The following is a 13,939-nucleotide window of genomic DNA, read 5'->3' on the forward strand; positions in this document are numbered from 1 at the left end:
ATTGCCAGTGTAAGAACAGAGTACACAGGCATTCCTAGGAGAATACACTTACACTGACTATGAATAGATGAAGTTGTTATAATCCTTTCACAAATTATGCCATATTATTTATTCTAGGAAACATCCAGCTGAACTGAAGTTTTTCTGTAGTTATACAATATCTAGGCCAAAGGCTAAGGATGCACAAGGAATGCTTTATAATTCCATTGGAAAAGAGCTAAATAGCAACTCAAACATGTGCATTAAGGACACGAGCCTTGTTCTTTTGAAATCAATAGGTGGATTTTACCCAACTTTTGTGGAAGCAGGACATATATGGAACCAGTAATCCACGAGTTCACTCTCATGGCTCACTGTTTAGGCAGAAGCAGATTGTAGGTCATATTTGCATATTTCTATGGAAACTATATAGGGGTTTAAGCAAATCTGCTTTCACTGAAAAAGGACATGTGGAACTGTGTATTTACTAACATTAATCAATATGCATAGAAAGGAAAGAAAGAAAAATTAATACAGAATTCAGTTCAGCAATTAAAGGTTTTCCTTCTCTTCATAATCAACACAGTTGATGATCATCATTATTTTCTTTAAAAGTTATTATTTTGAAACCGCTCCTTTTGAACCTATTATGAACCCAGTTCAATGATTTAATTGTAGAATAAAACTAAGAAAATTAGTATGTTTAGAAGAAAATGGCATCAGTGATTTTTAGCACTATGTGAAAGGGCAGTATAAGGCTGTCTGTTTTTTTGTGCTGAAATGTGAGATCAGAGCTCACACATAAAACACTGTTGGCTTGACCTGGAACACAGGGAAAGTACTAAAGTGCTGACCCCAACAGGCTTGGCTTTGCACCTGAAATCTTTAAAAAAAACCAAGAAATAAAAATCTTTGAACTCTTCTTTAATAGTAACGCAGACTGCTCCCTTTAGAGGAAAGGTGGTTTTTTTTTCCTACCTCCTTTCCAATTGGACTGCTGCTTTTAGCCCAGCTGTGAATAAATGATTTAAAACACAGAACATCTAGGGCAAATCTATAGTAAACACTGAAGCCATGAAGAATCTTTTTTGCCATCTATTGAGACACTCTGGAAGCCCCTAGTACCACAGAGTCATCATATTTGCTCCACATCATCTTCCATCTGGTTGTGAGTACACGAAACATCACTGAAGAAAGTGAACATAGCTTGGCAACAAGGTGATTCCTAGATGTTGGAAGAATTCCCTTAACAGCTGCTGGAAGCACACAAAGCCTGGAGCATCCCGAGAATGTGGAGTGATACAGAAGTGTGCTGTTAAACCATGTTTGTACCCTTATTTCCTCCTGAGATAAAACAAGTGCAGAGTGCTGGGTTAGATTCATTGATAGCAAGAAGGAACTGTGCTAGCTTCTGTTAATGCCAAGTAGATAACCTCCATTTGCTTTAGAGGTACTAGGTCCACTCTGAAAAACCCTGTAGGAGGTCCCACTCTTAATAAGTTTCTACTCTGAGTCATTGACATCAAAGGCTGTTCTATCCATTTAATTTTCTTCTATTGTTTGCAATAGTCCTTACCTCTTCCCCCTGCATTGAATGTTTTTAATGTAAACATGCTCTGGCATTATTATGCTTAATTAAGTAAGAGACATGTCAGAATATCTCAACAGTACTGGTATTGCATATTTAATTCAAAAGCTTGCATGTGCTTTTAAAAGTTTCTGTTCAAACCTGCATGCCTTTTACTGGAAAGAACTGTGTTGCAGTTGCATTGCATGTCATTATCTAGTGCTGACTAAATATTGAAGTGTTTCAGCAGTTTATTTTTAAGCTGTTTGGGATGAATCCCCAGCCAGTGTAAATTGGCCCACATTTAAGGCAACAGAGTGAAGCTGGTTTATGCCAGCTGAGGCTGTGTCCTTATGCCCTGTTAAAAGCTCAAACCATCTCAGAATTAGTAAAGAACAGGGCAAGAATTATGAACTCAGGCAACAGAGTTTTTTTATCTTTTTAACAGAAAAAATACTATGATCTTATTTCAAGAATACACCAAAGATTCAGTAGTATTTTTAAATGTATACAAATATCTCATAACTAGTATTTAGACTAAGAGGTAGCTGTCATATTCTAGGAATAATATAGTATGGAATGATGCTAGTGGCAGTTGCTAAATATGTCTATATGCCTGTTACACAGGACACAAAATTGGTTTATAGCAATGGCAACCACAAGAAGGCTTACACTATTCTTTTCCTCTTTTGCTATTCTATGTTATCTGGCTTTCAGTGCATTCCTTCTGGAAGGACATGATGGAAAGCGATGAGAAGTGAAAAGATCAGTAATACAGAATTTCACATTTACAAAATGTTAGCTTTATCATTAAAGGCATCTTCTGTACTTTGATGGTAGAATTTTGTACTTACAATTTAAGATTACCTGGCGTTACTGAGCAAATAGTAGAAATTCCAGGTGAGGTGATTCAGCAAAATAGGGGTCAGAAGAATGCAGCTCTCTCTCTTTCTTGCTTTCTCTGTTGTTCATGCTAAAAATACCAGGGCATATGGCAGCATATTTCAGCATCTTAACATACTAGGCTCCCTTGAGGACAGAAAAAAAGAGGAAACTTGTGCTGTTGAGCCAGAAATAGATTACAGAACAGTGTTGCTAGACATACAGAGTGCTGGCAGCAAAGCCATTAGCAGAGTCAGTGTCTTACTTTGCCTAAAGGTGTTTCAGTGATATTTAATGAGCCTTAAAGAAATGGAAAGCAAAGCTAGTGAGAATGAGGAGTGGTTATAAGCATTTTTATAAATTAGTTGTCATTGCAAGTAAAGGAATTACACATATTGCATTAGAATATCCACTGCTTGTATATGTACCTTCCAGTTTTTTTTTTCTCTTGTGACTGTTAGGGGTCATCCCCCCTGCTTGAAATAATCAAAATGCATATTATAATTACATGGTTTTCCAGTATCCATACACAGCAAGTACAAGATACTTACATGTAAGTACACTGTATTTACCTATATTTTTGCATAGTTTTTAGTGTGTACTTTGTGCCACTTAATAAAAAGCATTACTCATTATTTTTGCTGTTTGTTTTTGGTTTTTTTTTTTTTTTTTTTTCTGTTAGACAGCTTATTCAATTAAAGTTGAAATAGATGCATTTTTGGTATGTTCATCACAGATTACCAGTTCCTAGGAGTGTGGAGATTAGACACTTGGAGGAGTTTGGATAAGTGATAAGTGAAGCTGCAGTGTCAACATGAAGTTTTAAATCACCTCCTTAATTAAGAAATGTAATAACAGATTTATGGTGCTAATTTAATAAACTTACCTTTAATTTGAAGTCATAAAGGTAAGAACTCCATTTTACTTTTGGTAACACTTTACAATAAGTGGCACTAAATTACACTATAACTGCTATGTTACAGGGAATTACATGTAACTACACTGTAACTGTTGAAATAGCTACTGTACATGTGCGTACATGGTAACTTCAGTGCTGTTACAATCATGAATTACATAATTACAAATGATTCTGTCTTTTCTTTTCATTGAAATAGTTATATATATATATTATACTGTAATGAAAATACACAAGATGTTGACTTTCATGTCTTATTTAGAAAAGTTGGTTTTCTTCATGTATTCCTTTATAGAGGGAGTCTCAGTGCAAGACGAACCATTTTTAAGTAATATGGAAACTTTGAGTTTTAGTTTAAACTCTGAGCCTTAAGTTAAACATCAGGTTCCTTAAACTGTTTCGTGGTTTGTCAGATGACACTAAAAGAGTGAGAGGATGCATCCTTTGTCTTCTAGTGCACCACTTTCCTTTTCAAATCATGAGAATGTTCTTGAAGCATTAAAAAAAAAAAAACTACATAAAAAAGTTTAAAAATAATCAGCAATCAACACTGTAAACAGTACACTGGCAGAAACTAGCTACCTGGTCTTGAGAAAACTACTCTGCAAGTGTGTGTGTGAGAGGATGTCACACATATTTTAGTGAGGGCATTTCCCATTCAGAGCATCCGTTTTACACATTCACTGGATACCTCACACCATCATCAAAATGGTATTTCAAAATGGGATCTTGGACAAAAGGAATGGATGACTGGCTTTTAGCCTGCTGCATGTCATTAGTGTTGAACCATGCTTCTGGTTACAAATAAGAGGGATGCCTCATTATACCTAGCGTAACTTAAACCTGCGAAAACCAAAAAGGCCTGCAAAATGCTGTCCAGGCAGAATACTTGGTGTGGGTTTTTTCACACCTGCTTTGCACAGATGCAAGGAACATACCCAGGTGAAATATAATGGAAGATCAACTGTGTTAAAAATGAGCATGTGTGTAAGTTTTAATTGAAAACCAATGAAATAACTTATTTTAACAGTACCATTTACCTATTTTTGCAAAGTTCAAATGCTGTTTCTATGCCACTGGAGAATATGGTTTGCAATGGTTACCCCAAGAATGATCCTACTTTTGAAGGTCCTACTTGACCTTGGTTGGGCAACAGTTCAAGTAACAACCCTACTATTCAAGCAAGCTGGTGTCAGGAAAAATGGAAAAAGGTGTAAACACCAAACTGGTGGGGAATTCCACTTGAACAAATAAGGCCTTCATCCAGGGAAGCACTTAGTTTTAAGCATATGAATAGTGCCTTACAGTTCAGTGGAACTTCTCCCACACCTGAAGCTGAGCATGTGCTTAAATGTTTAGTTAAACTGGGCCCCAGGTCCTGAAATAAAACATTGTCATATGTGATACTGTATTGTAGCTAATGTAACTTGTGACAAGAACCCATATTTTTGGTATTTAATTATTTCCTTTGCCAGCCTTTTACCTGTGTTTGTTTTGAAAGACATGAATATTTTGTAAACCTATACTAGTTTTCAATGTGTCTAGTAGCACCTACCTGGTTCTCTCAAACTACCGTATTATATTAACATATTATTGCATTTTTCCACAGATGAGTATGGAGTGAACTGTAAAAACAAGCATGCAATCACATCAATGCAGACTTATTTCTTTAAAATGTCATACTGTATATGATTTATTATGTTAACACTCAACCACATCATATTATTTATGTCTGTATATTTTGAAAAAAGTGCTGCTTTGATTGACGTCACCCTTTTTTCTTAGAAATTAACGAGATAAATGTTTTGACAAAAGCAATTAAAATACTCTAATATTATCCTTAAAAGGTTTATACTCTTCTGATAAATAAACTGACACAGCACCTTTATGTTCCATTTTACCATACTACATGATGTCATATTCCAAACTCTCCCTTCCCCACACAAAAATAAAATCCCAGGAGAAAGTCCTTTACAGCAGACCATCATGCTTTTAGACTTCACAAGTACAGCAACCGGAGAGAAATACTCTTTTGTCAAAGGTGCAAAACTTAGGAGCAAGACAAGCTCCAGCAGACTAACTTGCATTCTCCAGTGTAGAAACATTTCCAAGAGCTTTTATAGCCACCTTTTATTTCATTGGAAGAGGAAATAAGCCAATGGGCTTACAGTGTTTTGTTGTCATATTTAAGAGCATGTGATTTTTCACCTAGCGATTACACAAAAAAAAAAATCAGAAATAATCCAAACAGAGACTTTCACTGTGGAGCTAAAAGCATGGCAGGAATTCTCTATCATTCACGGTGACATAAGTTTGTACCTCACAAAATGCATAGACAGGAATTTAATATAAAGAATTAGTCCATTTACTGTATACACAAAACATATATCTTTTGTTTTAACACTTCTATTTTTTTTCTTTTTTTTCTTTCTTTTTTTTTTTTTTTTTTTTTTTTTTTTTGGCAAACCAACATAGAGAAGCAGCTCTGGAACTGCCAAATTAAAAATTGAGAATTTTAGCAACTCAACAGCATTTTTTTAAGGATAGTAATCAAATGTGGTTGTAATTTAAAACCTGAGGCTGTGCACTGGTTGTTAGCTTAAAACTACCTTTCCATATAACATTGTGCTTCCATTGTATAACAAAGAAAAAATTAATGAGAACTAGAAAAGTTTGCTGCTGAACAGTGCTAGGACATACAGACAAAAAATTACTAACACGTTTTCTACTCAGAATACTGATTTGAATAATATCTAAAGGAATATAATGGACATTAGAAAATGCTTACTTGTGACTGACTTAGCTACTGCCAAAAAAAGGTAAATATGTATCAAATAATGTTTAATTGAATTTATTATATGCACTATATACAGATACTAAAATGCCTTGCAGTTGTGCCCCATGAACACTTCAAATCTGAGTAGGCAGGTGAGTTCATGAGAAGCAAATAAATTATAGAAACAGAAATTACTCAGAAAGATCTCTAATCTTTGCAATCCCAAAAAGCAGTAATAGGGTAGGACAAATTTGTTTCAAATTAAGCATTATTATCTAACTTCTCAGAATCTATATAGAAATTTAGTATGTTTTTACCAGTGAAACTGGGCACTGTTTTCAAAGTACCATTTAAAAACATAACAAAACAAAGCAAAACAGAACAAAAATCAGTGGACTAATAGCTTTTTCCCATCAATCCAAGCATACAAGAAACTATACTAAAAAGATTTCAGTTCATGTTTCCTAGGGCGTAGTTTCCAAAAACAAGCTGCTTTTTGAGTTATAGATAAACATGTACAAAACATTCTTTGTAAACCTCTAATCTTAGACTTAACACTTTATGTAAGTAAATTAGGTCCTTACCTAATAGTATTTATTATGAATATTGTTCTATGACATACTAGTAGGGACATGATAAAAGAAAACTCAAAAAGAAAGCTGCATAACATTTAAAAATGTAGAAAACTTGATTTAAGATGATGATTAACTTTGTTAAGGCTGTATATTCAAGCACTGTATGTTAGGAGAGCAGTGGTTATGAATTTTAGGCAATAAGAAATGTCCTGCTTTACGCATGATACTGTAATTATAGAATAATGTCAATAGCTGATTGTTGGCATAAACTGGCTACTTATAGCAGGTATGCAAGTTAATAAAGATAGCAGAAGATGGTAGAAATGAATGCTGAGAAATGATAGCCAGTTTTCTCCAGCAGTCAGCCTGATAAGTAAAACTCCAAGATTCTAGCTCTGCATCTAAATGAAATACTCTTTTTTCTCCTCTGCATTAACTTGGCTGCCTTCTGCATTGATAATGGCTGTGTCGGCATCAGGTGCATCTTCGGCTCCTTTCGCTTCATTTGTTAAATATGTTCCTATAGGAATCAGTAAAAGTGAAAATTAAAAAAATGAGAGAAAGATTAGGAGAGTTTACCTTTACACTGCATTATTCTAACAATGCTCCAGTTGCCTCATGAATAGACAAATATTTTAACAAAATTTTAGTATATATTGTACAGGTTTGCTCTTCTTTCTAATTTGTCTAAGAAACATTTATAGAATTAATAGTGATAATGCGCATACACAAATTTAAGTATACCCACAATAAACCTTTTCATAAAAAAGATATCCATTTTATCTAACTGCAGTAATATGCAATACATTTTGCAATTATAAAGTAAGAGATAAAATCTTGGCTATTTCACGGCACAGCTACCCGTAAAAAATGAAACAACTTTGAAGATTCAGATATTAATAAATGCTTATTTTTTAAAAAAAATAGCCACTGATTATTTTTGTATTTGTATTTTTTCATGATTGTATCGGTACTTTAATTTTACAGAATTGTAACATTGCCATTTCCAAGTATTACAAATTAAGGTAGTTCTAGTAACTGAACACACTAATGTTATACTATTACAGATATTTTTATGCTCAAGATATGAACAAAAATAATTGTGCACCAATAGTCAACTTTCCCTGTAGGAAAAGCATTATTTGTGTTGGCATAAATGTATCTGTGTTCATTCAGGAAAGTAAAAGAAAAGTAACTTTCACTGGCTCATTAAAAAACTCTTCCCCTGCAAAGTCCATCAAATTAAAAATGTGTTTTTATCAGATCCTGTCTGCTATCCATATGATTATCCTAACTAAATAAGATTTAATGGGTTAATACCAACACTAATTCTTTCTTTGCTATTTTTTTTTCTGGTGAGGATAAGTCATGAACTGACTTTTAAAAGCCATTCATAGGTTAAATCTCAAGAAACGATTTTGGAATTAACTAGGTCAAAATAGGATCATAGAGAAGCTTAGTCAGAAGTCAGTGTCACTCCACTGCTGTTATCTCTGATGGCAAGGGGGATTGAAAATGAAGGCAGTAGAGTTCTTAAAGTGAAACCTCTGAATAAATTAAAGCTTGGCCCAGGAAATAAAAAACCAAACTCTTATTCCAGTGGTATCATTAGTAAAAGACCTGAAAACTCACCACCAACTTCTAACATTATCTTTTAAATTCATACTTAAATATTAGCATAATTTATTACAATGTAAAATCTTATTGACTCAATGTATATATATATTGTGCTAAATTGATATACTAATGAAAACTATAAGAACATGTAATAAAGTGTTTAGAGGTAGGGACTAAACTCAAGGGGTTGTCAAATCTCACAGTTTCTCTAGATCACTAACTTATGACGTGACCTTGAGCACATAACTAGATGTCCTTTGCTTTAACCAGTCTACTGGAAAACTGAGTAAAATTCAGGGACTTCACTCACAACCAGACTGTGAACTGAGCTTTCTTGTCCAGATTATTTAGCAGATGTGGGAAGGCAAAAGAAAATAGTACTTCCAGGTGAAATCACGCCTTACTTCCAAAAGTGACTGAAGTTCCACTATATCTGTCTTACCTTTATGTCTTGCCAGGTATCGACCAAGAAGAATTATAGAACATAGTGTTACAAAAACAACTACAGCCACTATTCCTCCTATAAGAGCGTGGTCAGGTCCAGTCTGTCCAGCCAGAGCATTTGGATCTAGAGAGAAAAAAAAAAAGCAAAAGTGGTCCTACGCAAATAAAAATTGACAGGAAAATTCACAATATCAAGTTTTATTCCAACCATCCTGAAAATAGGGCATTTTCCTCTTTAATATTCAGCAAGGCTATTCACACTTTTACTACCAGTATCTTATCAACAACATAGTGCTGATTGTATTCCCACATTGTTAAAGCCCCGAGGACATCAGAGTTATGAAAAATATTACCTTATTCTTCTTTGGCAGAGGTTATTAAATGGGAAAGGTTTCTGGTTTTGTCCTCATCATTTTACAACCGAAAACCTGGCCATAGCTATTTATAGAAGGTAAAGCATGGAACCGAGAATTGGGGATCAGATAGCATCAGCAGAATAGTGTCTGCATAATACATAATTTATAGAACTGATTCTCAGTGGGGATCCCTTATATATATTCTCTTCCTCTCATTCCTATCCTATTGCACCAGAATGAAAAAGACAGATATAGTGCAGCCATGCCAAGTTCCTCTGCACATGCCTGAGTCTGCATGAATTTGGTCAGATAAAGGTATCCGGCAAACTGAAAGATCATCATTCAATCTCAAGCATCAGTTTGTGAATTTGCTATGAATACACAATTAACAAGCAGTGTGAGCAAGCTGTAATAGATATAACAATGTATTAGCAGGTGGATCTCACTAACTCTGTGCAGAGCGCTAGGAATACTGCCAAATTTGAGCTTTCTGTGCTGTTTATTTGCCTGTTCTGCTGCCCTGTGCAAAGAGGCAGTCGTGGGAAATGGCACTACTTAAGGGTGAATGATTCTTTGGAGCTTGTTAACAATGAACTAGCAACCTGTGATTGTTGACTTACCTGAAATATGCAAAAGAAAGTAAAAATTAAATGTAAGTATCATGGTAAGATTTTTGTTTTAATGAAAATGCATTTGCTGCAAAGTAATAGTAATTTTCTGAAGGTGCTATTAGCATGTACTGTATGCTGCAATCAGTCTACTCTCACCGCTTCAAGGGCATTTTCCTTCTAGGAGCTTCTTATATTCTGTGAATAGTTTGCAAACAGTTTCTTTGCTTTGCAAATGGGGAAGGCAGGAAAAATATTTTCACAGAAAAGAGGGCAAGTCGTGAAGATGATAGAAGGGCTTCTGATAATGCCAAGGAGGTGTGATTCCATGATACCATAACTACATTCTGCTGATCAGGATTATGTAACAGTAAGGTATATAGATATATCTACATGCACACAGATGTACATAAGTAAAACATTATACAGAAATAAAAAAAGAATCCTATTTTCCCCTCTTTTTATAAACTCTCAGGCATATTGAAACTACACTTCCAGGTTTGCTGAAGTACAGAGTGGTATGGTGACTGTTACAGATTCAGTTCTGCTTTTTACAGTTACTGAACCTGTCAGGCATGGCTTTGTTACTTATTGCTGGCTTTCTGAGCTCCCAGATATTTCTCTTCTGGCTGCTAGGAGTACTTTGGAGAAGCTGGCCACTGTACTTCTGTGAACATGATGGAAAACAGTAGGTACTGGCATCAAAAAAGCTAAAAATGCCTTATGATATCAGCTGTGCCTGCCCTATCCTCTGTCTCCATGAACCTCCTGGCATGCTGCTACTGTTGGTGGCACTATGCTAAGTATGCCCAAGCAGTCCAAGGTGATACCTTGGTGATTAAAAATGATCCCAAGTTCTGTGTACCAGCAGCCTTGCAGGGAGGAGCAAGACAGCTAAAGTCTTGCCTCCCTAGAGCAAAACCTTGGAGCAGGCAGCCATCCTTTCACATGCCTTGTAGAGGCTCTATTTTCCAAGATGAGTAAGGAGGAGGTGACTGCTCGCTGCAGAAAATGGAAGGTGACAGCTTGCCGTAGGACTGTCAGCCTGCTTGACCCACCTAGCAAATTTCTCCTTCTGTGGTGCCTGTAGCAATATTGCTGCAAACCTCCTCCCTGCAGCAAAAAAGGCGGCACCCATTTGAGCCCTAAAGAGCAGCGATGGCCCAGGTGCTCTGTGTGTCCTGCAGGTGACGCTCTTCCCCAGCATTGGACCAGGAGTAAATTAGCATGTTTTTCCACTAAAAGCTAACTTCTACTAGTATACTCATAGTAAAAATAAAGAATGAATGGATATATTTTAAGGGATAATATACTTCCTGATGCAGAGTGTAATCCAGGGAAGGGTTAGCACAGTACTTCATCTAGAGGCATTTTTTGAAAAGCTGATTGCAGTACACAGCCTTAGCTCAATAGCCAGATTTACAAAGTATCTCCTCTGTGAGCTTTAATAAACATTATAGATAAAAATTCTCACAATACACTAAGATGAATAGGCCTCTGTGTTTTTATCAGCAGGTGATTTCCTATACGTAGCTTCTCATTCTTCCTCTGACATACCTGACGTGATGACATGAATTGACCTAAAGCCAGCATAAACATAAAGTTTCCACCTATTAGTGTGGATAACGAGATTCTACTTCTGTTACAGGCTGAAATTTTTAACTTTAATATTAGTTTAGGTGCTTATTGTAATGCAAAGGTATTATTGCATTTCTGCCATAATCTCTTAGCGTTGGTTTCAAAGCCACATTGTATTAATAAGTATTGCTAGACATGGTTGACTATGAAAAAACTTGTACATGACCCATTACCATTATATTAGCATTGAAAAAATATTTTTCAATAAAGGAAAGGAAAAGAAAGGAAAGAGAGAAAGAAAGAGATGGAAGGGAAAGAAATTTCAAAATGAAAATCTGTACAATATAAACAATATCCTGAACAGGAAGTGCACCTCATAGAAACATTCTCCTCATGGAAAAATAAATGTTAGCATTAAATATAAATATGCTTTACATTATGCATATAGAGTAATGCACTACGCTTTTGCTTTTCATGAAATGACTTAAGCCTCATGAGTGAAGCCTAGATCTGGGGCTATCTATCAGTGTACAAATAATTACTATGCCAAAATGTGCCTTAATGGTATCTGAAAGACAGAAATACATGGGTTTGGAAACTATGACATTTTGTATTTTAGATATTTATGCAGTCAACATGTACAATTATCCAAGCATTCTATGCATTTTTATTAAAAACTCTCATTAAAGTTCCTGAAAGTTCTAAATGTGTATTTGGGTGCTGACCGGTCTACGATTTGCTTTCCAAAAAACCAGAACAGTATTCAGATTACTTTTACATTCCTATTATAAGCTTCATGGGCTTTACTACGTAAATCCTATCCCGACACACACATAACACCAGCAAATGAAATCTTAAGTATGCAACTCTGCAATAAATACACATAATCCAGCTGTTTCCATAAAAAAAAAATAGATTACCCTCTTCCTGTTTTAAATATAGACTGTATTTTACTGCATGAGCACGAGCAGCCACAGTAGTCATGGACTGAAAGAGTGAAATGAAAATTTTATAATCAGACTAGCTCTTCTTCAAAGATCAGTTCTTTTTCTGTTTATTTCATCCTTTGATGAAATTGAGAAAAACTGTTTTTTCTGTTTTTGTTTATTTTTGTCCTAAATTTAGGAAGCCTCTTCAAAATAATGAAATAATGATTGCTGATACTGTGAAGTTGCCTCATTTTCAGCTTCTGGGATTTGCTTATTATTGTTTCTTCACAAACCTACAAAAATAACACACTCAAAGTAACTAAGTGTATCGTCCATTAAGAAATGAAACAAATCAGATAAATCTTAGAACTATTAAATAAGTAGATGTGTGCTTTTTATGACTTGTTGAGAAAGTTTCAGCGTAGCATATTTGTATGTGAATTCCCATCTTAGTTAAGTAGAGAAATTTTGGAACAGTTTTTCATGCTTTTGCATAAAGTATATGTTAATTATTCATCTAATTTCATTTTCTTCCTGATTAAGTTTCCTTCTTCTTTATGCATAGTTAGACTTGACAGAACAGGCTGCAGGAAAGGGTCACATAACCCTTTCCTGCACAATGGGAGAGAAAGCACATTTATGAATGCTGCAGTGATATATTTTTGGGAATATACGCTCAAGTAGCCCCATTTGTGGCAGAACTTTGTTAATGGGTATTTTGGCTCAGGTGCTGAAGTTTTAAAAAATCACCCTGCACATGAGATGTACCCAAGTTTGAGGCATCCAGAATAATAATTTGTCTTGACCTTTTCTATTAAAGAAAAAATTGGAAATAAAGTCTGAATTTGCTGTGGAGTTTCAATAGCATTCACAAAATGAAGACATATTAAGCAGATGTATTATTCAAAAATTACTAATCATTAAAGCTGTGAAAAGAACAGCAATGTCCCATATGTCAGACAAGTACTGAAATCGCTATCCTACAGTCACTTTTACTGATTTCATGAACAATCAATTCCTGAAACAAAGTAGAACCTTTCCAGCAAGGGATCCTGGGTTATGGCTCCATGTTAACATTTATGTGGCAGAAAAATCTCTTCAAATCACTCCTATTTCTTTCCCCCTATTCATGGATATTTCATCCCCGTAAAACTTGCTAATCCTTATTATTTTTGCAAAAGCATTTGTTTGAAGGGCCTGGCTCAAAAATCAGATCAGCAAAGCAACGTGCACTTTAGGGTGGGAAAAACCCCAAAGCAGAAAATTTAAATAAATTGTTCTATTGCATTTGAAGGGTTGGTGAATTATTGCAGGACAAAAATGAGTGGTGGGAGCCAGTGAATATTTCAAGAGGAAATCTAGCAAGGAACCACAGATCATGAGACATCTAAATCTGCACTACTTATAAGTGCCTTATCCAGAGGAAAGCAAACTGCAAAAAACTATGGAAAGCAAGTACTTTTGGGTTTTGTGAAATCCACCAGAGAATCTAAGTTAAATTATAAATACTATGCATTGAAATTTCTCTGCTTTTCAGCTCAGTTTCCTAAGGAGACATAGCTTGTATGATCATGTATTTCAGTCTGTCCAAATCACTTAAGAACCATGGATCCATCCCAACGAGTTTTAAGAGACAGTAAAGATTTCAACTTTATTGTATTCCTATATCTATCTTGAGAGGATAGGATATTAGAGAACCTATAGGAAGCATG

At 35.2% G+C, this 13,939-nt stretch overlaps 1 protein-coding gene across 3 annotated transcripts in view; it reads right to left on the reverse strand.

The window, feature by feature from the left end:
- Positions 1 to 3,080: 3,080 nt before the first annotated feature.
- The window catches only part of CADM2 (cell adhesion molecule 2), a 662,737-nt gene continuing 651,878 nt past the window's right edge, over positions 3,081 to 13,939 (reverse strand). For all 3 annotated transcript variants that reach the window (XM_069870099.1, XM_069870090.1, XM_069870080.1), the window contains 2 exons: positions 8,755 to 8,880; positions 3,081 to 7,215 (listed from right to left, as the gene is read on the reverse strand). In XM_069870099.1, coding sequence (XP_069726200.1) covers positions 7,097 to 7,215; positions 8,755 to 8,880 — 245 coding nt within the window. In that variant the 3' untranslated portion in view covers positions 3,081 to 7,096. The remainder of the gene's footprint in view (positions 7,216 to 8,754; positions 8,881 to 13,939) is intronic.

This window comes from Phaenicophaeus curvirostris, chromosome 1 (genome assembly GCF_032191515.1).
Source record: "Phaenicophaeus curvirostris isolate KB17595 chromosome 1, BPBGC_Pcur_1.0, whole genome shotgun sequence".
In the NCBI taxonomy this organism is placed as follows: Eukaryota; Metazoa; Chordata; class Aves; order Cuculiformes; family Cuculidae; genus Phaenicophaeus; species Phaenicophaeus curvirostris.